Source organism: Lonchura striata, chromosome Z (assembly GCF_046129695.1).
Source record: "Lonchura striata isolate bLonStr1 chromosome Z, bLonStr1.mat, whole genome shotgun sequence".
In the NCBI taxonomy this organism is placed as follows: Eukaryota; Metazoa; Chordata; class Aves; order Passeriformes; family Estrildidae; genus Lonchura; species Lonchura striata.
In genome coordinates this window covers 85,089,707-85,116,932 of record NC_134642.1, presented here as the reverse complement: position 1 = coordinate 85,116,932, position 27,226 = coordinate 85,089,707, and the positions used below count along the sequence as shown (strand labels likewise).

General features: G+C 41.2%; 1 protein-coding gene across 2 annotated transcripts in view; it reads right to left on the bottom strand.

Moving 5' to 3' along the window:
• EDIL3 (EGF like and discoidin domains 3) overlaps positions 1–27,226 on the bottom strand; it is a 238,745-nt gene that overhangs the window by 49,562 nt on the left and 161,957 nt on the right. For both annotated transcript variants that reach the window (XM_021551870.2, XM_021551869.3), the window contains 3 exons: positions 24,015–24,196; positions 5,870–6,025; positions 4,647–4,791 (listed from right to left, as the gene is read on the bottom strand). In XM_021551870.2, coding sequence (XP_021407545.1) covers positions 4,647–4,791; positions 5,870–6,025; positions 24,015–24,196 — 483 coding nt within the window. The remainder of the gene's footprint in view (positions 1–4,646; positions 4,792–5,869; positions 6,026–24,014; positions 24,197–27,226) is intronic.

The window sequence follows — 27,226 nt, the reverse complement described above, 5'->3', positions numbered from 1 at the left end:
ATCCAACCTGACCTATAAATAACAAATATAGAATTCCTTTCCAGGTTACACAGTTCTGAGGACAAATGAGAAAAGGGGAACCTATCTGTAACTGCAGGTGTGATAAAGTCTCCCTGTGTGTCAGTTTTGTGTGAATGGTGCCTACAGGGACTGTTAGTGATGCCTCAGGTTTTAGTTTTGGTATTTTTCAGATTCTGTGCTGCTTTAGCAGTGGGTCTGAGCTTCATATCAGGGGATGCTGAGCTCTCTGCACAGAGTAGAGACAAAGCAATTCCTGCTCCAGCTGGGCACCAAGGACAAATGATCCAAACCTCAGCCCAGGAGCACAAACACCGTGGGCTGGAGAGAGAAAAACAAGCAGGATGGGACTGCCTGGGCTGGAGCTGGAATGGGACAATGAACTCCAAGGTGCCAATGGAGCAGAACTGATCCCAGGGAGAGCCCCCGGGAGCGCTCGTGCATTTTGGGACCATTTTGGGTCATTTGGGTGCAGCCTTGGCTGGGCTCTGGTGCTGCCCAAGGTGGATCCAAGGAGGAGATCCTTCTAATAAATCCCTGCTTTATTCTTTAACTCCATCTAACCTCTATTCTAGCCTGCACGAGGCATCATTTGATAAAGAAATAGTTACCAGGGAACAGCATGCCTGAAGGAGATGAAATTTACACACTCAGGAGCTTTCTCTGAGTGAGTCCCACGGGGATGTTTAGCTTCTGGGGGCCAACATCCCTCTGCAGGATCTGAGAAACCCCAAACACCAAGAGCTGGAACTGGTGCATAGGAGCCAGCAAACACAACTGTGAGCAGCACACTGCAGGGGCTGCCTGCAGGAAGGCAGATGCTGGAGTGCAGGAGTGAGTTCCATGAGTAAGTGACACCATTGTGTGAGCACGGATCTGCTGTTAAAAACAACAGCTTGATGCTGCTATTAATAACAGCTTAATGAATAAAGGCATTCTAATAAGCAGTAGCTGTGATCTGCCTCTCCGCTCATATCAATACTCTGCAAAGGGAAGGGAGGGCAGGACACAGGGATGTGCAAAGCACAAGTAAGGCAGGAACACGGGGCCATGAAAATTAATGCCTAATTTATTGATGGTTGGCTCCACTCGCATCCATCCTGGTTTTCAATGAGATCTGACTGTGGGTCCTGGTAAGCAAAGCTATTTATGAGACTAAAGCAGATTGTATTGAACACTTTGCTGAAGTCCTAAGAAGGTGTTAGCTTTTATGATGATCCAATGCTGCAAGTCTCTGTCTGTTTATCACTCACTCTCTTCTCTCTCACCAGGTCATGTTAGAGAAGGCAGACCCCTCAAAGTGCAGACCACCTGGAATTAAGAGTGAATTAGTCCGTCCAATTACACCTTTCCTTCAGTAAGGTTGAAATTGCTCTGCTGAGCCTCAGCTGTCCACAGTTTTAAGAAATTATGACCTTGACACTGTTAGGAGACCACTGAAATTAATTCACTTCACTAGCTTTCACAGTTCTTTGAGCAAAACAATTCCTAGTCATTCTGGCAAGGGCTTACTCTAAATTGTGGTTCCAGAAGTGGAAGACATTAAAAAAAAAAAAATCTAATAGAACAAAGCAGCTAGACAGGATTTTCTATTTACTCTTAAACCTATCTATATTGGAAAAGGGCTACACCAAGATTAATGCATTACCTTTTCATTTCTGAATCTGGTCTTGACTGAGAATTGTTTAACTCCAGCTGTTTTGATGTATCACTCATGAACTGGATGACTATTGTTAGTAGAGTAACAAGGCAGCCACATAAAAATCAGTCCTAAATGAATCAGTGCAGTGCTCCCACCAGTAAAAAGGTTTATCTCTTGGAAAAGGATAAAACATTTACATGCTTTTCTGAATTTGTAAGGGAACACAGTTCTTGCAGAAGGTGGCTAGAGGTCAGGCTTTACATTTCAGAGCTTTAAGAATCTGAGGAAGGTTTATTTTGGGTCCACTTTTTCATTTACTTTTTGCTACAAAATGCTATCCCTGCTTGTGCTAAACCCAGAAAACAAATCCAAACTGAAATCTTGATTAAAGCAGCCCAGACGTGATGTATCTTATGGGTCTGGTCCTCAACAGCAGGAGAAGCAGGCTTATCCCTCTGAGGACATCACGCAGCACAGGGGTGGTGTCACCCCACAGCCAAGAGGAATTATCCAAATCAGGTGTGACAATTGCTGCTGCCATGGGTCCAGAGCAGTGCAGAGCCAGCTCTGGGGCTCAGGAACCATTTTCAGGCCTTGGGTGAGGTTCCTTGCCTTGTAGTCTGCTCAGGGTGGGACACTATGAGTCCACGTAGCCATCAATACATGTTAAAATTGCTAAAATTGCTAAATGACCATCCCCAGAGGTGTCCAAGGACTGGCTGGAGATTAACCCACACAGGAAAAAAAGTATGAAGTTTTACTGGTGTCGTGGTTTGACATGGAAAAAGAATTTTCTCGGCAGGAAGAGGTCAATTTGGATATTGACCAATTGAAGGTGGACACACCTCTGAGAACACAGAGGGGTTAAAATCAGAATTCCCAGGAGAACTGGCTCTCTTTGGTTCCGGTCAGCGTGCAGTGCAGGACTCTGCCCTGCCCGGCCGTGGCTGGGTGGGGAGGGGAAGGTCCATGGCCTGGATGAGGTGGGCACAAGGGTGGAGGGACTGGAGCCGGGCTGGCCCCTGCAGATGGAAGGGTGGAGAAATCTGGGATGTCTCCATTCCCCCCAGAGTCGAGTGAGAGAGAGAGAGAGAAAGAGACAGCAGTGGTTTTATCAGCATCAGCAGTACGCCGCAGGAAAGGAGAAGAGCGAGGGGGCCGCAAGGTGCCCAGCTGCCTGTGGGAGCCGGAGCCTGGGCATCGAGCCAGCCCTGGGAGTCGGGACTTTTAACCCTTCCTTGAGAAATGAAAGCTGCGTGAAATTTCACTCCTCCTCAATTTGAAAGAGAGCAGGAGAGACAGCTTGGATCCTGTGATGTTAGAAGGAGAAATTCTAGATTGGGGGGGGGGGGTGGTGAAGGAGTGGCTTTTGGCTGAATTTTTTCTTGGTAGCTACAGACTTGAACTGATCTTCTCCTCCAAGAGAGAGACTGTGTTTTAGGAGGATGCCAGTGAGCCAAGCGACCTGCTTCAGCTGGGAAAAGACAGAAGTGGAGCAACCAGAGAAGAGTTAGGGAGTTTGTGGTGGTGTCCCCTGTCCTCAAAGAAGAAGAAGACAAGAAGATCTCTGTTCTTGGACCCTCGGCCCTAGGGGAAAATGGGGGGGACTGTGGTCCCAAAAAATGAAAAACTGAACTGTTGTTTTTCCCCCTCTTGGCAGAACATCCTTGAAAGGAAGAATCCTAAAAGCAGTCTGTCCATCTATGCATTGGTGGTGAGAGCACTGTGCATGGAAAGGAGAAGGGTCACCATTAGCAAACATTTTTTCTCCGGGCAGTGCCTTGTGTGACATGGAAACACAGGATGTGGAGCTGTGTTTTCTTGGGGGGTCTGTGGCACAGGAGAGACTCTGTTCCCTCAATGGACTGAGTATCGATTGTCTGGAGGGTGGAAACCTGTTGGGGTCCAGATTGTGTCTCACTGTGGTTTGTTGGAGTTGGGTGGTGGGGAGAGGAATGCTTCAGAAGGTTTTCATTTTGAATTTTGTGTGTGTTTTTTTCTTTCTTTTTCCTTTTATAGTAGTATAGTAGTAGTAGCTTGATAAAGTTTTTTCTTGTTATTAAGCTTGGGCCTGCTTTGCTCTGTTCTCGATTCCGTTTCACAGCATTCAATTGAGAGATTGCATTTTCATGGGGGCACTGGCATTGTGCCAGTGTCAAACCATGACAGTCTGGGTTAATACCACACAGCCTTATAGGGACACATTCCTGTCCCACTGCAAGTGGCCATCATCACTCAGCTGAGCCAAGTGTTGCACTGGTGAGGCCACAGCTTGGGTGCTGTGTCCAGTTCTGGGCCCCCAAACTTAGGAAGGGCATTGAGACACTGGAGCGTGTCCAGAGGAGGGTAACGAGTCTGGTGAAGGGTTTGGAACACAAATCCTGTGAGAACACAAATCATGTGAGGGGCTTGGAACACAAATCCTGTAAGGAACGACCGTGAGTGTCCCTCACACTCCCTGTGAGGGAGCTGGGGGTGTTTTTAGCCTGGAGAAAAGCAGACTCAGAGGTGACCTGATCACTCTCTACAATTTCCTGAAAGGTGGCTGTGCTCAGGTGGGGCTGGACTCTTTCTCCAGGCAGCACTGACAGAACCAGAGGACACAGCCTCAAGCGGCAGCAAGGGAAATTCAGGTTGGATAAAAGGAAGAAGTTTTTTACAGAAAGGGTGATAAAATTCTGGAATGGCTGCCCAGGGAGGTGGTGGTCACCATCCCTGGGTGTGTTTAAAGAAATCGTGGATGTGGCACTGGGTGCCAGGGTTTGGTTGAGGGGTTGAGGCATGGGTTGGACTCCATCTTGAAGGTCTCTTTCACCTTTGTGGGTCTGTGCATTCTGTGATTTTGTGATTTTATTACTTAGATAAGGAGGTTTGAAAGAGGCTGGACAAACTCAGGCTGGCCAAGTGCATTTGCCAGCGGGGACAAAACGCGCGCGGTTGGGAGCATCTGGAGGGGATGGAGGGCTGGGGGCTGTGGAGATCCCACCTGTGAGCTCGCAGCCAAGCAGCTCCATCCTGAGGGTGCAGTGCCTCCTGCACACCTGGGGGTACAGCCGGACGTACTGGGCCTTGATGGGCGGCGTGAAGGAGTTGGCGTACGGCGTGTTGTTGTCCACATTCCCACGGAACACCTGCGGGCAAGCAACGTTTGCACAGGACAAAAACAAAAGTGTCAGGAGGATCCCTGGAGTCCCAGTGAGTTCCCGCTACTCAAAAGCACCTGCACTGTTCTGCCTGTGAGGGTTTTTCCCCAAACTGCAGCTGTTTTAGTGCTTCCAGTGCCCGACACAAGTTTTCCCAGCAGAATGTCCTGCTGTGCCACACTGTGATGGGTTTGCCACCTAGGCCAAAGCAAGGTTTCTGTCTTGTCACTCCCAGAACCTGAAGCTCCTAATGCAAATAAATTATACCTTCTTTTCTTGATTAATGCATAAAATAGTTGCAGTTCAATTAATCCTGGAATTTGCTCTGACTGACATTTATTTTTGCCCCTCAGTTCAAGATCCAGCTCCCACTGAAGTGCACTGTAACCCTCCCATTGGTCACAGAGGGGATGAATTAAACCCATCAGCGTTTTTCTGTTCACACCTCACTCTAACCAGACATCCCTGTGCTGTGTTTCTCCCCTTCATTGTGCCCCTCTTATACAACATCTTAATTTCCTAAAGGAAAAACTACATCTAATGCTGTGCAGTGCCTGAGTTCTATGCAAACTTACACAGTAAAGGGTTTTTTCCCCTGCTCTGTGTGCACAGGTCCATCAAAAATAAGTGGTAACTATAAACTGTAAACACACACACCCCGCTGGATGATAATGTTTGTGCAGCACAGAGATTAGCATTGATGAATGGGGCTCTGTGTTTCCAAGGGTTAAAGCTAATCTGCCAATGCAATAAAACTAAATTGAAAACAGAGAAATGAGTAATTACTGGTAAACTAATTAATATGAAAATCAGTTAAGTGTAATAAACAGGATTATTCTAGCTTGGGGAAATAGTATTTATGCAACCATCAATTGAAGGATGAGAAATTTTTAGCAGAGAGAAAATGCAAATTTGTTGATTTCTTTTTTTTTCCTCACAGAAAAATAATAACAATTATACCTATATCATACTGCCAGGCAATTAGGCTTAAATATCAGAGACATCCCATACTTCTGAAGGCAGATAAACCATGAGATGCACTCAGATACAGATGATTTAATCTTACCATGTCTTCCTTTGTGCCTTTTACTTTGTACATTGTCCATGACTTCCCATCATTACTGTAGGCAATTTTATAAGATTTTACGTATTCTGGACTTCCAATCCTCTTGGCACCTTGGGTTATAACTCCAGTGACTCGCATCTTCTTCTGCAGGTTTATCTGAAATAACAGCACACTGTTAATCTGATGGCCACAATCCTTGAGTCCTTTAATTCTCTTTTTTATTTTTCCCTAAATGAGAGGAAAGAAACATAGCTGTAGCATTTAAATGACTATTTTTATACTTGCATTAATTATTTTGATGTTTCATGAATTTCATGTGCAAATATATAAAGCAAATGAATGAAAAAATGGAACCAAAAGCTTGGGCTATGCTTATTTCTTGTATGTGTGCAGACATAAATAAATATATTATGGATATACAGAATATTACTGGGATATTACTTAATTTTGGCATATAGGGTTACTCCTATATATTTCTTTCCTGAAAGAGAAATAAAATAGGGTGGTAATTTACCAAAAGCTATATTTTCTGTTCTGTCAGGAGCCAATTTGCAACACCATACAAAAGGTCCTAAGTTAGCTACAAGTGAAACTCCCATGTCAAACTAAAACTACATGGAAGTTCTGACAGCAAAGAAATTAGACTTCTCCTCGACTCTCACTGAAAATTCCTATACCTAGTGATCAAGGCTGAAATCCTAAAGCAGTCAGTGGCAAAATATCAATCAGTGGATATGAACATTGCTCGTGTGCTTGTCTGAGCTGAACACAACACCATGAAGTACAAAAGGATTTGTTCAGGGTGAACAAATTCAACATTACTCCAGCAGCCTTAATTCTGAATTCTGCCTAATTCTAAATTCAAATCCAGCCCTAATTCTAAATTCTTAATTCTTAATTCTGCCTCCTTTGCTCACCTGTGGCATGGGAACCCTGACAGCTCGGGGTGTGATATTCAAACCCAGCAGTGTCAAACTCAGTCTGTGGCGGCTGCACTCGCCCCCTCTCAGCTGAAATCTGTGATTTTTGCACCAAAAGAAGCTCAGCAAAGAGCTGTTGCACCACGAGAGCTGAGTGAAGGTGCAGGCAGATGTGCAGTGCAAAGAGATGAGTGGACGTGCGACAAAGCAAACAACTGGGACAGGGTAAATAAAACATTACACTGCATTAGCACTTGTCTCCTCAAAATTAGTTTTATCTTTGCTCCACAGTGGCTGGAGCTGGCCCAGTGCAGTCCCCACTGTTTGCAGCAGCAGCCCCAGCACAGGTGTGGGAGGGCTCAGAGGCAGATCTGCTGTCCAAATACCTTAATTGCTTTATTGTTTACATTGTGGCCTGAAGACTTTCTCCCCCTTGGTAATAAAATCTAACCTCTGCGAAGGATGTAAGATGATCAGACTTTGGTGTTTTAAGATCTCTCTGCTGTGTGCATAGTAGGAAAACTTTAGTTTCTTTGCCCAAACTATAGAATTTTGTGGTTTCTTCTGGGATTTTTTTTTTTTTTTCTTTGAATGAGTAAGCTATTTCTCTTCTACTTTTCTGTAAAAGTTGGCTTTTGGTGTAGTTTTGCCATAGTTCTCCCTATAAGAAATTATTAAACACTCACACACCTTTGTATTAACAATGTGTGTTTTCGAGGTTTAGACCCATTGAGAGAGGAGAAGCCCCCTACAAAACCACCAGATTTTTTACAGGATCTTTCCCACATGTACCAGAAAAGCTCAAGAATATTTGCAACTCCAGTGGGGAGAATGGACTCACAACAGGAATTCAGAAAGGTATAAATTAGAAGAGATTCATTATTTTTTTCAGCCTTGGAAAACTTTTTTTCCCCAATTCCTGATCCCCCAGAGGGGAAAATAAAATAAAATAAGCACGTTATATTTGTAAAAGGATAGCTCCAGAGACTACTATTAGTCCCATAACTACATTAAAAATGTAGCTAACATGGAATAGTATCCAGTTAAAGATTTATGTAAGTCTCTTATGAGTAGTTCATTCTCTATGTGGAATTCCGGAATATTAATTAACAGGCAAGTAAACCAATTTTCTATGTATTTACAAAATTGCTAATAATGAATTGAATAGCATCTGCAAAACTAAATTAGAAAGCACAGGGAAACAGAAACCAGACATTGATAATTTGCTGACTGGTAGCATCTTTACATTTCACTGCATGAGAAAAGGAAGGTATAATGCAACACCAAACAAATTTTCTTTTATCCAATGATGCAGATAACTAATATTTTTTTAGCTTAATTACCAATTTTTCTATTTCCAGGTTATAATCTTTGGGTTTTGGATGAGAACTTATGGGGATTTTATTTCCCTGTTTACTCTCAAAGGACCACTTCTAATGAAACCATGGCATTAACCATTGTATGTTCTATTCCCATTTGCAGAATCTTTCCTTTTAGGGGATTTATTGAAAAGTGTCCATCCTTTGAGTCACAAATTGAGCTTTATTTTTAAGCAGTATTGAACTTGATGCAGTATAAGAAATAAAACCAGGCTGCCTTGTTTTCCAAGCTCTATGTATCCTGTCATCGTTTGCATAAAATCCCAATGAAGTGGGGAAAAAAAATGCTTTCCAATACCCATGGCTTGCTTACATAGAAATCCCTCCTGGGCTAATGCCATGCTTTTCAGTGAATATGGATACCTCAGGAATTAATTTTCCCTTTGTATCTTTGGGTTCTTTAATGTGTTTTAAATTTTTCAAATTCGACCTCAGCAAAAATTGAAAATACTGCAACTTTAGCAATGCTGTAACAAAGCACGGTCTAAAATCTTTCCTATTCAATATACTTCAGTGGGAAGCTTTGAAGAAATGTAAACTACATCCTTTAGTGCTACAAGCTTTTTCAAATGTGTTTTTCTGTGGCATTTGTGAGGGAAAAACAGCTCAGGAAGCTCTGCTTTTTGGATTAAGATCCAGGACAGAAAATTATACATTTTAATTACATGTGTGATGATGTTTTAAGACAAAGAGGTGAAAGTCACCAGGATAGAACAAAAGAATAGAACATCTTTTTAAAAAAGGTCATGGATTCACTTCTTAAGCATTGCTTATCATTACCTAGATGAACTGGGAAAAAGCAAGGATGAAAGGATGAAAGGAGATCAATAGTGTTTTGAGAGATTTACCTCAGTAATTTAAGTAATAAGGCATGGTAAAGGCCTTGTAAGAAGAAATTGCAGGCATAGACATTTGAGGAATCTACTTACAGAGAGAAAGAGAGAGAGAAAGAGAAGAGAGAAAAGGAAGGGAAAGAGGGAAGAGAAAGAGAGAAAGAGAGAAAGAGAGAAAGAAAGAAAGAAAGAAAAAAGAAAGAAAGAAAGAAAGAAAGAAAGAAAGAAAGAAAGAAAGAAAGAAAGAAAGAAAGAGAAAGAAAAAGAGAAAGAAAGAAAGAAAGAAAGAAAGAAAGAAAGAAAGAAAGAAAGAAAGAAGAAAGAGAAAGAAAAAGAGAAAGAAAGAAAGAAAGAAAGAAGAAAGAGAGAAAGAAAAAGAGAAAGAAAGAGAGAAAGAGAGAAAGAGAAAAAGAAAGAAAGAAAGAAAGAAAGAAAGAAAGAAAGAAAGAAAGAAAGAAAGAAAGAAAGAAAGAAGAAAGAAAGAAAAGAAAGAAGAAAGAAAAGGGAAAGAAAGAAAGAAAAGGGAAAGAATGGGAAAGAAATAAAAAGAAAGAAAGGAAGGAAGAAAGGAAGTAAGGAAGAATGGAAGAAAGAAAGAGCAGATCAGTTTTACCATTTTAACATTTACCATTTAAATTTATTTTAGGAGCAATGGATTCAGACTTGACCTCTGCTCAAGGACCTTTGGTTAGCACCAGCTCAGAGGGGTCTCTTGCAGCCAGTGACTTCCATGGGACTCGACAAACCCGGGATATGCCAGGGATTTGGCTGCAGCCCAAGAACACCCAGTGCCCTAAAACCTTATGGCACAAAGAACTTTATGAAACTTGGATAAGGTTTTCCTTGACACCTGCAGGTTGTGATGGCCCTTGCATGTCAATGAAGAGGATTTCTGGAGCTGGAATGTGTGAGGAACATGGAGTTGCTCAGGTAAAACTGTGTGTAAAGTGAAGCCAGTAGTCAGATACCAATGTATTTAAATCTGACTCTACAAGAACTGGATTATGCACAGACAGGGTGGACAGTGCAAAGTCACTGTGCTGGTGTTGAGCAAAGCACAGAGAGAGCACAGGCATGGAGACAGCTCAGTTTATATGAGTTCAGGGACTGTGGCAAGAAACACCACCTGAGGTCCTCTGCTGGGTACAAAATTGAAAGTTGAATTCATCCATATAGCCAAAACAAATCAAATAAAATCACTTGAGGCAGATAACCTCTATGACTAAGAGCTAGGGAATAAAATCAACTCCTTTAGTGTAAGAAGTCCCTGAAATTCCTCCTAATCTTGTTTGTAAAGTTCTGCCATCTCCATGATTACACAGAGCACTCTGATGGTCACTGCAGGTTACAGAGCCGTGGCCTTTCTCCACAGGAGGGGAAAAGGGACCAGGGTGCTGTGCTCACTGCTCTCAGCACTGGTCCTGTAGGAGTGATTATCTATTAAACAATTTTCACTAATGCCTTGGACTCCAGTGATTCACTCCAATCTGTTTGGGGATGCTATATTGTTGTCTACACCCATGAAGACATGCCCAATCTAGATTTTACAGGAACCTGGAAAAAAAAAATCATATTGCAAAGGAAATAAACAGGGAATACTTTTTCTCGAAGAGAAAGTGGTAATATAAATAAGGCAATTTTAAGATTTTTTGTTGATTGTACAGTGCACCATTTTTAAAGGCTATTCAGAACCAGTCCTGCAAATCTGCATGGTGTGTGTGCAGCTCCACTGGTAGCTGTGACTTAATGTAGGAGCTTGTTTTTCGTAAACAAATCCAAAAGGCTCCACAAAACAAAGGCCATCAGTAACTTCTCAGCATGGTTTACAAACCTTAGAACCATAGGAAAAAAAGAAGATTAAATTCAGAATTGCAATGTGTGAATGTAACAGAACAGCAGGGACTGGGGCAGCTCCAGTGCACGGTGTTCATCTTCCTCTTACAATTTATGATCAAATGCTAGCATATTCACTTTGCAGAAGCTATAAAATGGGCAAAAAGATAAAAAAAGCCACCCAGCTGCATCTGTCTTATCTACATTATTCCAGGCAGGAGAGGAGAAGGGGGATGAGAAGACAGAATGACTTTTAGTAGACCCCTACGTGATGCTCCTGGACAGAATCCATAACCATATTCCCCTCATTTGTTATCTCACTGTTAGCAATAACACCACAAACATTTCCTGCAGAACAGCCTTGTCTGAAGTGCTCCTCCAGAGAAAGCTTTCCAGAAATGCTCAAATTAAAGCCTATATGAAACCTTGGGTCTTTGAGATCTTAAATGTAGTTTTTAGATTCATAAACAGAAATGCATTTTATGGAGAACAAAGGTGTTTACCTGTTTCAGTCATGAGATGGAATAGTGTTGTCATAAATAATTCTTCATCTTTTCTAGCACAAAGTAAATATATCTTTACTGCTACTCACCATTACTCACATAAAAACGGGGTTGAATAAGAGATCAAGGTTATACTGGCATTAAAAGATTTATTACAACAACCCTTCCCTGCTGATCTCATCAGGTTTTGAAGGATTGAAATTTAATTTTTTTTGTCTCTCCTCTCTTTTTTTTTTTTTTTTCCCAAAGTCATAATTCTGACAAAGCTAGATAGAAAGCACCCAGACAAACATTTTCTGATGAAAAATAGGGATACTTGCCAACAGAAATGCTTTTTAATAAACCCAGGAAATGAACAACATGACACAATCCCCTCAGTATACTGGGAAAGTCAGCAAGTCTGAAAGCTCCTTCCTTTTCAGTCCCCAAGATTGTTTCCTCCAATGTGAGCAGGACAAGCTGCTGTTTCACCCTGGTGCTGGGCTGGTGATGGGGAGCAGGAAGGGCACAGCAGGTCAGCCACTATTAACTTCCCCTGGCAAAGCCTCGCTGGCACCTGCACACAAGGTGCTCATCTGTCTTGCCTGTCTGTGGCTTTTTGATACTCCCCTAATCAGCACTGTCAGCAGAGCTCCCCTGGATTTAGTTCAGGGCATTAATGCAGTCAGCACGGTGGCAGTGATGTGTGTTTTAAGCAGTGCACAGCGAGGGTATGCAGGGATTTATCCACAGCAGCATCGTTGCTGACATGCTGGAAGGGGGTCTGCCCCACGGAGAAAAACTTGTTTTATTGTAAAATATTCACATGATGGTGCAAATTGTTGTCCTGCAATAGGCTAGGAGAAGAAAAGTTTGTTACAGGTTGCTTTGAAAATAATAATTCCCAGCGTGGTTGTGGGATTGCACCTTGAGGACAGAGCAGTTAAACACTCGGGTTGTTTCTGATCCCAGCCCATTTTGTTTCACTTATGTGGATGTGGAGCCAGCAAAGCGCCCTCATAACTTTGCTATTACATCCTCTGAAAACTCACTCTCCTGCTGTTTCCAGTTTATCACACCTCAGGGTAGGAACAAACCCCTCTCAGGACTTCCCTGTGCCCACCTGCATCTCAGCCTCAGCCAACCTTCCAAAAACAACTCTTCACTTTTGCCATCCTCAATGAGACTTACTCATGTACCTGCTTTAAATTAGACATGCAGAATAAGAGATGCAAATTGGACCAGTAATTTAATTTGCCTCCTTGTGAAAAGATCAGAATATATGTTAGACCCTTGTATGGAAAACATAAATACAAGTATTGTTTGGCCCATGTAATGCTAATGTGGAAGAACATATGCTATGAGAATTACCAAAAATCACCTATTTCATTTGGCTTTTGTTGAGAACTTTCAATTTATGCCTCAGAGAGTTTACATAATTAGACAGACTAGAAAACTTGCTTAGTCTGCTCCTTCTTATTATTAAGTCATTATTTTAGTCCCAAAGGTAGTTGTTATGAATGCCATTAACAGGGTTATATGAATTATTCAAACACTGCCATGTTTAGACTGCCATCTCAAGAAGGGGCCAATAATCAATCCACATTATTCAGATGTTTGTAGCCCTGCAAAATATCATCTTATTTGCAAAGTATTGATCAAATGAGCATTAGCTACCTGAAACTGAATGTTACCTAAGAAACTAAGGTCATTTATTGCTATTATTACTTTCTTCATATGCTTTGAACTTTTGAAAACTCTTCCTGCCTTTGGAATGTTAATGGCTCTCAGAAAGAACTTCCCCACAATGTCCAGAAAACATCCTGAAGAATCAGCCTAAGAATTTATAAATAAAAATGCTCTTGAAAATATCTGCATGTATTTCCCCTTGTAAAACAGCTCTGATCGACAGCTTGTAGATCTAGATGATGTGATGTCAGACTCAGATCAAAAGCTCATACTTTTCTTTTCAACCTACATGAAAACTGTCTTTCTTAGGGAAAAAGAAGGGAATTCAAAAAGGTGCAATATTAAAATCACCATGAAAATGCACTCAGGGAAATTTCTGGTTGTGAAATAACTTCAGATATTGAGAGGTATTTCCTCTCACACATTTTCCATCTGTTTTTATGGCACCTTGGCAGATGCACTCTGGTAAAAACTGTGAAGAAAATTATGATCTTCTCTTGGACAGCTGGGAAAAATTCCCACTCTGGCTTCAGCGGGATTTTTCTAGGTCTTATGCATGTTCCCAGACCAAGAAGTCATGAAATTACAGAGTTTCAAGGTTTGAAAAGACATCAAATGTACTGATTAAAGGAGTGTTAACCATCTGAAATCTGAGAATTCTCAGGAGGTAAACCTTTCCTGACCCTGTGAGATCCCATTGCACATTCCCAGAATAAACTTATCTATTGATAACAGTGCTATCAAATGGTGCACAACCTGTATTAAAATGTGAATAGTTATCCCCTTTCTTCATGGTCAAGGCAATCCTAATCAATCTTTGGGGATAACCTGTTAGTTTTTGGGACACTGCTTGCGTGGGCCAAGATTTGGGGTAGACACAAGGGCAGTGAAAGGCTAGTGAAGCACACAGGGGGCAGTGGCAATGTGGTTGATGAAAAGACTGCACCACTCTAATAATTTCTTGGCCCTCAGCTGCTGTTACAGAACACAGAAAGTTGGCTCAAATTATTTTTATCTTCTGAACCCTAAGAAATTGGCTATTTGTCGAACCCTGACAACCATACTCATTAAATATTTCTTATTATCTTTTGAAATTAGGACACAAAAGTGAAAAAAAAATTCATAAAGAAATGTTAAAAGTTACCCTTTGGTGAAAAGTTATAATTTTCCCTATTTATATATACACTTTTCCTCAAAATATTTTTCCTTCTACAAAAATTTGAAGGCAAAAAATTAGGTTAAAAAGAAAATTAAATATTGCTTGATTTTGTGATAGAAAATCTTTGAAAAATCTCATTGAGACAGTCAAGGCTTGAACCACATCTTTTTATCGTATCCACTCATGGAAGAAGAAGGTTCTAAGAGTGTTGGAGTAAAATATGCTCACATTTTTTGTTGGATCAGTCTGTGTCTCACAAACAGGTTGGGACCCTGGCTGGTTGCAGACTTAGTATTTATTATGTCTGTATCATACAAGCAAATAGCCAGAGACACAGAGAAATGAAATACAAATCTACAAATCATACAAATCTAGATCAAAGGCAAGATGGCAGTTTATGCAAAGCCTTTTTCTACATATTCTTTGAACCAATAACAAAAAAGAAAAGGTGCAGGGTCATTATACCCTAAACAATAAGAACAGGACCCATGTGGGTTTAACATTAACAGAAGGACTTCTATGAACCTCAAACGATATACAGTAATTCATTATATAAGATTGAAACTTTTTCTATTTTTGCAAAGCATATATCTAGGACTTTTGACATCTCAAACTATCACTAAGTTCTTGTTCTTTCTTGCTCCTTATGATAAATATCAATGTATTCACTTGGTTCTTATTTTCCTATCTTCCCATGAGAAGGTTTTGAAATTTCCCACCCTTTCTTAGCTTTATGTCTACTTTCTGGGGCCTTTTTGCACTTTCTAAAATCTTTTATCTTTTTATATTCCTACAATTCCCTCTCTCTTTTTCAACCCTAAATAAACCATTTTTGACTTGTCACTTATTTACTACCTTGCGTTACATAGCTTCACTACTGCATATATTTATTACCCTAGGAAAAAATATTATAAACTTTCTATATGAAGGCACTTTTTTGTTTGCTTTAAGCTCAATCACTTTAAGTTAAAGCATTATTAATGTTTTGTATCTGTACTAGGTTTTGACAAGTCTTGACCTTTCCAAGGTCTCAAAGGCTAAATTTGTGAGTGGCTTAAATTGGAAGGTCTTTGAGATGACAAACACATGCCACCTTCTCCAGAGGAGGTCAAGGAGGATGAGTTGACTCCAGCCCTTTTTTTTTTTTGGGGCATTTCTCATGGTGCTGGTGACTTTCTGTGCTTCCAACAGCTTGGAATGCTGTGGGGCCATGGAAACAGAAGTGAGAGAAACTCGGACTGAGAAATGGATGAGCAGCAGGTCCAGAGGGTTGTAATCAGTGTCATGGGGTCCAGCTGGAGATGTGCCACTGCTGGTGTTCCCCAAGGTTCAATACTGGGGTAAGGAATTGTTTAACTTGTTCCTCAGGGGTTGGATGAGGGCTCCTCAGCAGTTCCCTGACCACACATGGCTGGGATGAGAGGCCAAAACCCCTGAGGAGCCCTTCAAAGGGACCTTGACAGGTTGCACAGTTAGGGAGGGAGGAAATATCTGTAGCTTAATAAGGGAAATTATTATTTTTATTATTATTATTAATAATAAGGGCAAGGACAGCTCCAGGCAGCAGCACAGGCTGGGGAGACCTGCTGGGGTGGCTCTGTGAGGAAGGACCTGGGGGTTCTGCTGGGCAATGAGCTGTCCCTGACCAGCGGAGTGTCCTGGGGGCAAGGAAGGTCTATGGGATTTGGGGGGACATTGGGATGAGCATTGCCAGCAGGTCAGGAAGAGGATCCTACCCCTCTGCCCAGCCCTGTGAGGGCACATCTGCAGTGCAGCGCCCATCTCCTCAGGACAGGAGGACAGGGAGCTCCTGGAGCAGGTCCATGGAGGGACAGAGGGGATTCAGGGCTGGAGCATCCCCGTGCCCAGGAAGGGCTGAGGGAGCTGGGGCTGCTCAGCTGGAGAGAGCCCAGAGAGAGGGGCCCCAGCCCTGGCTGTCCCTGGGTGTCCCTGGGTGTTCTTGTCTGTCCCTGTCTGACCTCGTCTGTCTGTTCTTGGGTGTCCCTGCTGTCTCCCTGGATCTCCCAGTCTGTCCCTGTCAGTCTGTCCCAGTCTGTCTGTCCCTGTCTGTCCCAGTCTGTCCCTGTCTGTCTATCTCTGTCAGTCTGTCCCAGTCTGCCCCTGTCTGTCCCAGTCTGTCTGTCCATCCCAGTCTGTCCCAGTGTGTCCCAGTCTGTCTGTCCCAGTCTGTCCCAGTGTGTCCCAGCCTGTCCCAGTGTGTCCCAGTGTGTCCCAGTCTGTCTGTCCCAGTCTGTCTGTCCCAGTCTGTCCCAGTGTGTCCCAGCCTGTCCCAGTCTGTCCCAGTGTGTCCCAGTGTGTCCCAGTGTGTCCCAGCCTGTCCCAGTCTGTCCCAGTGTGTCCCAGTCTGTCCCAGTCTGTCTGTCCCATTCTGTCCCAGTCTGTCCCAGTCTGTCCCAGTGTGTCCCAGCCTGTCCCAGTGTGTCCCAGTTTGTCCCAGTGTGTTCCAGTCTGTCTGTCCCATTCTGTCCCAGTATGTCCCAGTTTGTCCCAGTGTGTCCCAGTGTGTCCCAGTGTGTCCCAGTCTGTCTCAGTTTGTCCCAGTGTGTCCCAGTCTGTCTGTCCCATTCTGTCCCAGTCTATCCCAGTGTGTCCCATTCTGTCCCAGTGTGTCCCAGTGTGTCCCAGTCTGTCTGTCCCAGTCTGTCTGTCCCAGTGTGCCCCAGTCTATCCAAGTGTGTCCCAGTGTGTCCAGTGTGTCCCAGTTTGTCCCATTCTGTCCCAGTGTGTCCCAGTCTGTCCCAGTGTGTCCCAGTGTGTCCCAGTGTGTCCCAGTTTGTCCCACTTTGTCCCATTCTGTCCCACTTTGTCCCATTCTGTCCCAGTGTGTCCCAGTCTGTCCCAGTGTGTCCCAGTCTATCCCAGTGTGTCCCAGTGTGTCCCAGTCTGTCCCAGTGTGTCCCAGTCTGTCCCAGTGTGTCCCAGTGTGTCCCAGTCTGTCCCAGTGTGTCCCAGTGTGTCCCAGTGTGTCCCAGTGTGTCCCAGTCTGTCCCAGTCTGTCCCAGTGCAGGGCTCTGCTCCAGCCCCAGGCTGTGTCCCAGAGCCCCGGGCAGGGCTGATCCAGCAGTTCCTGCCCAGAGCAGAATTCCTGCCCTGGGGTCTCCTCTGGGACGTTCCAGAGCCACGGGGACACAGTCCTGTGCCCTGGGGTGGCCCTGCGGGGCAGGAGGTGGCACCAGTGACCCTCTGTGCCCCCTTCAAGCTGGCCCATCCTGGGATTGTGTACGTATGCCTGCATACCACACCAAAATAATCTTAATATCCTGACATATAGTCTTATTTTATCTTAAACTTTGTTCCCTGAACCTTAGCTTTATATTGAAATAACTTGAAACAACACTTTTCTGGAAGTCAAGCCTAGCAGGACAAAAAATACAAGTGAGGATCCAGTTTTTAAGCAAGTGTTTAGAAGCTAAAAGTTACTCCTTTGACTATCACACATCAGCATGACATCATGTCACAGATTTGGATGCTGTCCTCCCCACAAGGTGACTGGGATACCCACACATCATTCTGTTATGGACCACCACAAGGGTGCTGGAGCAACTTTTTCTTGCTTCTTCCTGATGCCAAAAAACAAGTGGACGTGTGGTTGTTCCTTTTCGTGTCACCACTTTCTAAGAATTGATTGCTTTTAATGTCAAAGTGGCAAATGGGAAAGAAAAGATTAGTTGGAAAGCATATCGTTGCAGATGCAGGGAATAAAGTGTTTAAAGGTCCTGTTCCTTCAGTCCTTCTGCCACGTTAGGTGCAGCAATTAAGGAAAGCTGGCACGGGGGCTGGCAGAGCATGTTGTGGATGGTGTTCAGAACAGCAGCATGCCTCAGTTGCCATGGGGCTGCTGACTCTGAGCTGTTTTGTGCACCCAGAACCTCAGCCCAAAGTTGTTTAAGTGTCTGTGCCTGGGATGGAAGAAGGAGGTGTGATATGAAATGGATACCAAGATACAGGGCACCGGGGAGTCTGTGGATGATTGCACTAAGAAATCGGCTCTCAGCCCCTTTGTTTTCTGCTCTGAGTACATAAATTACGTTTTTGGCCTGTAAGCTAAATGTTCAGATGATGAGGGAGGTCTGCAGAGAGCAGACACTGGTATTGAGTTCACTGAAGTAGGTGAATTTATGGCAGGCTTTGGCTAGCAGACAACCTCTTCTAATTCCTGCAGATCAAAGGTCCTGTGTGGTATTGTTTTAATTCAGCTGCACTTTCCTTATTAGTTTCTGTTCTCCACAGCTAAGGGCTTTCAGATACTTACTACCTCTCATCAATATCCTCCAAGGAAATCCTTCTATGATATTGAGCCAATTTTTAAAATAGTGTCAGTAAAAAGAAGAACTTCAACAACTTTTTAGCATTTAACTTAGCAGGTTAAATCTTCCTATGCAGTGCACATCACCTTGCAGGCTGACTCTGAGGCTGCACTTCATAAAGTTCACCTGACACTGAGATGAGAGCTACATTAAGCGACATAAAACATTTAAACTGCAGTGACAGGTATTTTTGGAAGCCCGTTCACCAGTGCTCATGAATGAGGAAATGAACTTTGACAAAATGAATGGCTTCACAGATGGCAGTTTGCTTGGAGCTCTCACCAACAGATGTTTGAGTGAATGTTCTGCAAGGCCTCTGTGTATTTTGGGTTTTATCATTTCATTAGCAAATAGCTATCACCTGGTGTGTGCTTGCTCTTTGGAGGCTCTTTATGGGGAAGCTGATAACTTTTTTTTTTTGAGGAAAAATCCCACACAATGCTTTGTGGTTTTCTGCTTGGGGATAAGAAGGATGGAACTTAAGTTTTTTTTTTATACAAAGAATTTTAGCCTGTGTCATAGTAGCTACAATTAGGTTTGTGAGATTCATAGTCACAGATTTAATTTTGCTACGGGATTGAAAGTCTCAAAAAAGGGGAGGCTGAGCACAAGAGGTGGAATTGAAACAAATGGTGGTGTGGAGACACTTGTGTAAAAAACATATTAAGCCTCAATTAAAACATAAATTCTACCTAACAGCAATTATATGCCAATATAGTTAGATTTTTTTCTTTTAAAGCATTCTCTGTGCTTTTCAACAACAACAACAAAAAAGACTAAATAAATTAATTCTAAATAAGACAGAGATCAGGGAATTTTTTGTCCTGACTCTGTTGGGCTAGGTCCCTTTCCATCACAGGTGATCTTTTTTATGAAAAATATCTGCAGCAAAAGTGTTTGCTCATAGTTTCAAGAAATATAGTGAAGAAATTTTCTTAAAGTTGGGCACATTTATTAAATAAGCTAAATTTAAAAAAGTAAAAGGTATTATTTACAACAGACACACTGAAATGGTAAATAAACCAAATATATTTTTCTTTGGACTGGAGAGCTAATGTATTTAAATTGCTAATCAGAGGTTGGGCACATTTTCTATCAAACTGCTGTATTTATCATTATTGTGTTTCATATGAATTTTAGCACATAATATCAGAAAAACCGTTAGGGGGATAAATTAGCAAAATTATAGAATTATATTTGTCCTTCCATATATTCTAAGTAAGATCTGTAGCTTTTGCATTTTGAAATTAAACTTGACTTTTGAAAATTGATTCCAATCAGAAAAACATATGAAATGTAGATGGAAAAGGATGAATTCTTTGAAGAAGAAACCTCAGAATAAATATTTGGGATCATCTTGTATGCAAAAAAACTAGAGGAAAAAAGATGAATAGTCAGCTTGAACTGATTTTACTTCCCACTTTTGCTTCTGCAGCCAAACTGAGCAGTCTACCTGTTTTGTAAATTAATCCTTCAAGCCTCCAACTACTCTCAACAACAAAATAAATATTTGAATATTGTATTAAAAAAAAATGTTTTGTAGCCATACCAGTGTCTCTGGAGAAACAGTTCATGTCATTTTAGTGAGAGATAACAAAATATGGGTCTTATTATTCTATTTAACACTTTACATTTATACACAACAGTCTCCAGCAGCAGGTCAGGCGTTCAAACACATCTCCCACATAGTGGCATGATGCTCAGTAATTAGTGCATTTTCTCAAAATTCTCCAGATGTAAACTATGCTGCAATCTGTTCTTGGTGGCTGTGGGTTTTACACTTTCTAAAAAGAATTTTCGTGTCCAAAAAAACCACAAAACACTTAAAAGTTGTCAATAGGGGAAAAATGAATTAAGAAATTTGAGGGTGGTTAAAACAGGGAGACCAACCTGGGAGTGTTGAAAGTGGGAGAGGAGAAGTGTAAGGCCACAGGCATGGATTCATTGACTGGAATTCACTGGAGAGGAGTAACATTCACAAACTCCTGCTGGCAGTTTGTGTTTTTTATTAGATAATAATCCACGGGTAGGATAATATCCATGATTTTGGATATGGCAGAGGGAGAACAGAAACAATAATCCTGCCCATGGCCATATCTATTCTGATTCATACTGCCTTAAAAAGAATAACTAATACAGGAATAGAAAAATATGGATGCAAGGAATGAGGAAAAATGAAGTGAAATCAGAAAAAAAAACAAACCAACATTTTTAAAATCATAAATGCAAAAGGATAAGAAAGAGAAACTGCTTATAAAAACAAGAAAAAAGAGTTGACAGAAAAGACTCATAACTGCAACTGTCAATGTGAGCATTTTGGTTACACTTCAGGACCAATTAATGAAAAATTAAGGTATGTGGGGTTTTTTTTGTCATTGCATTTCCATACCATAAAAGTTAATATCACTAATAAAGTGCTAAGCAGCACACAGGTGTTATTTTATCACAGTCAACCTGTGAGGAGAAACAGAGGTCAGGAGAACTTTAAAAGGCAGATATGACTTACTCAGGCTTTAATTTGCTTCCAAAAACATGGTCAGTGACCCTTTAAATCACAAGCCAATTACAAGCATTGTAGTGCCATTACTAATTACATGCTGAGAGTGTAAATTTAAAATGGCAATTTCAATTTTCAGTTCATTGGGAGAATGCAGGAAAATGAAATTGCATACTAATTAGTTCATGTGTATCAGACACCTGAAAGATTAGAGAAAAAAAACAAAACTTCTGCACTCATTACAAGTGAGTTATAAGAAGAGCACTCAAACCTTTTATTTGCCAGGCTGCATATAAATAAAGGAATTAAATGACAAAGAAAATTGATAATGATGGAACAAGGCAAAAATAGCTACAGGCCTGTACATAATCATACTTTGAGGGACTTTGCCCATTATACACGGCTTCCTTTAGAATTTATCTAGCATTAGAAGCTACAAGAGGGGAACAGGCGATTGCTTCAGGTTCACCACACTAAATGTTAATTTGCATGTCCTAAAAATGGATTTTCTGGCTTTGTAAGTTCCCACTTAATCTCTGCCAAACACTCACAGCATTTTTCAGTACCTTCTTCTTCTGGACCAAGTGCTTCGTCACTCAGAGCAGCAAGGAAAAGATTCCTGCTCCCAGTAGGGTCTGGGAAGAAGCTGGTGACACAGCAGAGTAAAAACCCAAGTAGAGGGTTTGACATCTTGTCTCCCATGAGGCAAAAATTTAGCCCAAATCTGACTTTTTGTACCCCTCCACAAAAATTTATGGAGCATTACAGAACCTATGCAGAAATATGATGTGGGATTTCTGCTTCTCCTCTCATCAAACTGCTCGCCCACAGGAGGGTCAGTGTTTGTTTCTTAAAACTTGAAGAACAAGACAGTGCTCTGATGTAAAGATCTACAATGCATAAAGTGTCTGTGAGTCTCCACCTTGCCAGATCTAAATAGGGTTTCTGTAGAACACTGAAAAACACTTTTTCCTTGCAACTATCATCTCCCCCCAAAAAATAAAAGTTTCAGATTTTCTGGTTCCAGGTGTTTTAAAGAAAGAGAAAAGGAAGGAAAGAAATCCTCTGAAGATTTCTGCTCTGGAATGACAAAGAATATTTTTAATTTTGCCCCGAACTGAAGAAAAGAGTATTAAAAAATAGCATTTGACAAATTTTGTGCAAACGATAGACTAAAGTTTATTTTGCGAGAAAATGAGAAGGAAAATAAGGGAATGGTTAAAACACATTAATTGTGTGATGTAAGCATCTCAAAAGTCCTTACACCCCATGGTTGTCAAAATTACCTGTAAGGTAGTGGAGTAACCTCCAGAGAAAAAAAGAACAAATTCTTCAGACCTGATGCCATGGTCTGAGATTTTAGACACATTTTCTCCACTGGCCCAAGGACTCCCTTGCAGCAAGAGCAGAGGGAAGACTTCCCAGAGAGCAAAGTCCAAGGGAGCCTGGGAACTGCCCCCATGGTGCCAAGAACAAATGTGGAAGCATTAGACCATTAAATATCCCTATCCAGTTCTTCTCCTCAAAACAGACATGTCTAGGGGGCCAGTGCTAAATGATTTTGAAATCTTTCTCCAGCTCATTTAATAAAGCCTACACTGTAACACAGCCCAAAAGTGGATTTTTTCATTATGCATTAAAGTTACATTAGCTTTCTACTCCCATGGAAATAGATCTGCTCAGGTTTCCCTGCATGATCCTTTCCAGTTTTTTTCAATGTATAAATTTTACAGACTTCCTAACCCCTCTGATCTTTAAGGAGGAGAACTGACTTACGACACGTTGAAGGGCCTTTGTGTTTTCACTCTGCAATAAATAACAAGCAGTAACACTAGTTTTCGTTTTCAGAGGTGACAAAATCCAGCACTCCCAGTGCACCAGTTTCAGAAGACTTCATCAAACAGTGCTTTGTGTCTGCTGTCCATACAAGAAAAATGAGCAGGTAATTCTGTATGCTTCTGCCCCTAGATATGTAGGAGCCTCTCAGAAAAATAAAAAATGAAAGTCAGAGCAAAAACATTGACTATGAACAAATATTAATGCCATGGACACCAAGGTAATCTCAATTAGAGTGTGGCTGACACAGCTGAGAGCATTATGGACAGTTCAACTTAATTCTGGCAGATAAAATGTTCAAATATCTCATAACCTGCAGTGGGTTCATTGGAAGGGAAGCATCCTCCTCACACATTGACCATGAAAGTTTCCACATAAGTATCCAACTCACTGACCTTTATTAACCAACAGCTGAAATTGCCAAAGCTCTGCCCAATTCCCATATCATGAAAACACAATCCAAGCAAAGAGCTACAACAACCACTAGATAATGATCTCCATTAAAACCTACAGGACTTCATACTCACTGCTTTTACTGAAGGAATTTTTTTGGGCACGGAGAAATCCAGTACACAGTGAGGGCATTGCCATTTGGATTGCTCTACCAATAACATGCTTGAGTGGGATGTGAAAATGTGTATTTTCAGCCTCGTGGATGTTTCTGAACTAAACAGCTGTTTCAATCTTAATTAAAACATTTCCTTTTACTTCCAGTAGTACTTAATCTGTGTGCCCAGAGCAGCTCAGCAAAGAGGACCAGCTCTTCCAGCATGGTCTGGCACTGCCAAAACGACACTTTACAACCTTTAGCACGTGTCAGGGTATCTCCACCAAGACATAAAGCTGTGATATGCTTCTAAGGAGCTGACCACCAAATACAACATATGTGGAAAGCAGCTTTTTTTGAAAGGAGTCTACATAAATCTGTTTCCACGGTTTGGAAGCCACAATGGAACATATGCACATGGCTTTTTAAATTAAAAACAAACAAAAAAAAAGGGGCTTGTGCATTTGTAAAGTCAAGATTATCACTGTTTTGCAACAAAATAGTCCCTTTTAGCCCCGGCTATGTCCCTGACAGTGAATAAGAATCTAGCTGTTCGTTAACCACTTGTCTTCATCAGTTTCTTAAGTGACACTGGAAATTGAATCAAGGATATTTTTTTTCCTCCTCAGCTCCATCTGTTACCTGAATCCATGGCCATCTGTCATTTTCTGCAGCAGTCCAGGCATTCACAAGACCCTTCTTATTAAGCCTTGCATAGTAGGGATACCACTTCTGGAGTCCAAAAAGAGCTCGGTGAGTGGAGGATGCAGTGATTTGTTGGTTTGACACAATCCCTCCTTCTATCCCTAGTGGGCCAGAGCACCCTGCAAATGCAAAAAAAAAAAAAAATTTGACTGAAATGATCAACTGTTCTGAGCCCCAAGTCACTACTTGCAATAGCATACAAATAGATCCAGAATATCATGGAATATCATGCCAAATCCAGCTTAGAAGAAATTCAAAATACTTGACTATATCACCTGTTCATAGAAATTTAAAAAAAATTACAAAACTATTTCTTGCAAATAACTATTCTCATTATACAAGTAGTAAAATGAATTAAACTTTCAATTTCTTTTAGCTTGTTCTAGCTGAAGACTTGTGAGTTTGGGTTTTACGGACACAATGATGAAAAAAGTCCTCGTATTCAAATATTGAAATGATTGTTAACAGTAAATGTAAAATCCTGTAATTATTGCAAAGTTCCATATTGCTGCTCTTCCCTCAAAGTTCAGCATTTAACCAAAGTGCTACAAATTGTTATTGCAGTTATCTCTAGAAATATGAAAATAGACATAAGTTGTCATTCAGTTACATTAAAAATATTTAAAGGTATATCCATTTAATCAGCAAGTCTCAAAGCATGTATTTAACTGAAATGTTCCAGTGTTCATAACTTTATGTATGGTATTCATCATTAATGTATTCACCAGAAATACTTGTAGACCTAATCTATTTTTAAAATCAAGATATTTCTGCATACATTGTTGTTTTTTTTTTTGAAGCCACTCCATTTGGTCACAGGAACAAAAGCATTCAGCTATTGTGAGCAATCCACAAATGTAAATTGAGAAAATGATGAAAATTCATTATGCACAAACAATTGGCAGTTTATCTACTATTCAACACTCAAGTGAGTACCCGAGATGTTCCTTTCCTCATTTCTGATGCAGAATCTGGAGAGAAGGTAATCACAGGAATTATTCTGGCAGCCAGTGTTGCTCTGTGGCTCAAAGGACCTTCTGCTTTGCAGGTCAGCTGCACTTTGGCAATTTAGAGCACCACAGGGCAGATGTTTACTTACATTTCAGGTTTTCTCAGAAAGCTGGCAGTTTCACCTCCAGCAGTACCCAAAAATTAATTCTGAAATCATACTGTTACATGAAATCCTTACACCACCCAGACAGAAAGTCACAAATGATTTAATTCCTCATTAACTTAAAGGTGCAGAGAAGAAAAAGTGACCAGTGCAATTTGCTCCTCTCAGCCAGGAGACAGCGCAGGGTAGTGCAATCCCCAGGTGTGGGGTGATGATGGAGACAAAGATAAACTGAACTGAAGTTTTAAGTTGATTATGGTGATGGACAAGCACATGCTTGTGCTCTGAAAAGGTGCAGGTGGGCTTCAGGGAGTGTTCCTCCTTAAAAACCTTAAAAACTTCCAGGAGATGCTCAGATGAAATCTTTACTCCAATGACCGACTTGCACCACGTCATGATTTCACACAGGTTCTCACCAGCCCACAAAGCTCAGCAAGAACCTAAACTCCTCATGCTACATCTCTTTATCAGCCAAAAATAAAAGCTTTGCCTTCAGCACTTGAATAATAACTGCACGGAATATGACAAAACGTGGCTCTCTCCTGTTGCTGTGCCAGGCTTGAGGAGGCACCAGAAGAAAACAAATTCTTTGTCACCAGCACGGGCAGGGACAATGCAGAACACATTCAGAAAACCCACAAATGTTGGGAAGGTGTCATTCCTCATTGTGTTTTCATCAAGCATTACTTGAGGATTGAAAGGCCTATTCAAATCTTAGCTGTTTCTGAAGCATTTTCACCCAAGCAGAATGGAATCTTTCAGTGTGAGAAGTGCTGAATCTGCTTGGAAGACAGAGGTAAATGACTCCTCTTGGTAGTAAATGGGTTTTAAAATCATGGGGATTTAGGGTTAAAAGGAAAATTAAGCTTAGTAGGCCCTGAAAAGAAAAAATAAATACCCTTGGTACATGTAGACCTTGTACCTTAATAGAACTGCACCTGTGTAGCTTGTACATGATAAATTATATAACTGTTAGATGTGATGATTGTTTAGTAATTAAATATAATTACTGTTTAATCGTAAGAATAATCATGAGAAACTGTGGTCAGGGGCCTAAGAACGATCACGAGAAACTCATGTCAATGTATACAATAGAAAAATCTAAGTTTAATAATTACAATGTAAGTTATATAACGATAGAATATAAAATACATTCAGCTCTAAAGCCGTGTCGGAGTCAGATTTGGGTCTGTAAACCTGATTCCAGAGCTCTCAATAAAAGCACCTGCAGATAATCATATCCTGTGATTATATGTGTTCCTGAATGCTGACAGTCTCTCCTAAGTGCAGGTTTTCAAATGTTCCTCATAGATAGTTATTGAAAAAAAAAAAAAATGTGCTGTTTCATAGTGAAAAAGAAAGCTCACACAGATGTGTTCTGTGTGCATGTGTAACTCAACAACACACCCGTACCTACAGGACACACCAATGAAATAAATTAACCATCTTTAACAGCTGCAGTCATAGACTAATAATTATTTAAAAGTAGAGCTGTGACAAAAGAGAAGAGAGGTTTTCTGAGGTGACCTTAAAGAGGAGGCATGCTGGAGCCATGTTAATATTTGCCATGTCTGTTAATTCATCTCGTGTCTGAGATGTATTAAATTTTATTTGAAATATGCGTGAAATCCTTACAAGACAAAGCTGAATTTTCCTTTCTAACTTGAAGGCAATTTCCTTTCTAAGTTTAATTACCAAGCACAGCACTTAACTCTATTTTTTCAGCTATGACCGTACAAGCTCAGCAGTGTTTATCTTCCTTAGCTTTAGGAGGATTATTCCTGAAATCCAAAGACAATCTCTACCTTCAGGGAGCAGGTACTTTATTGTACAAGCTCCTTATTTTCTTTGCAGTTCCAGTCATGGTTTTGTCACATTTCTCCATTTTTCAATCTGAGCTAAGCAAGAGTACCACTCCTAAAATTTAAAATTACCACATTAGAGATACTTTCTACTTTTGTGTTCAGTTCAGACACAACAACATGAGATGTGTGGAAAGCATGATACTAGATAATAGTTCCTAAACAATATTATT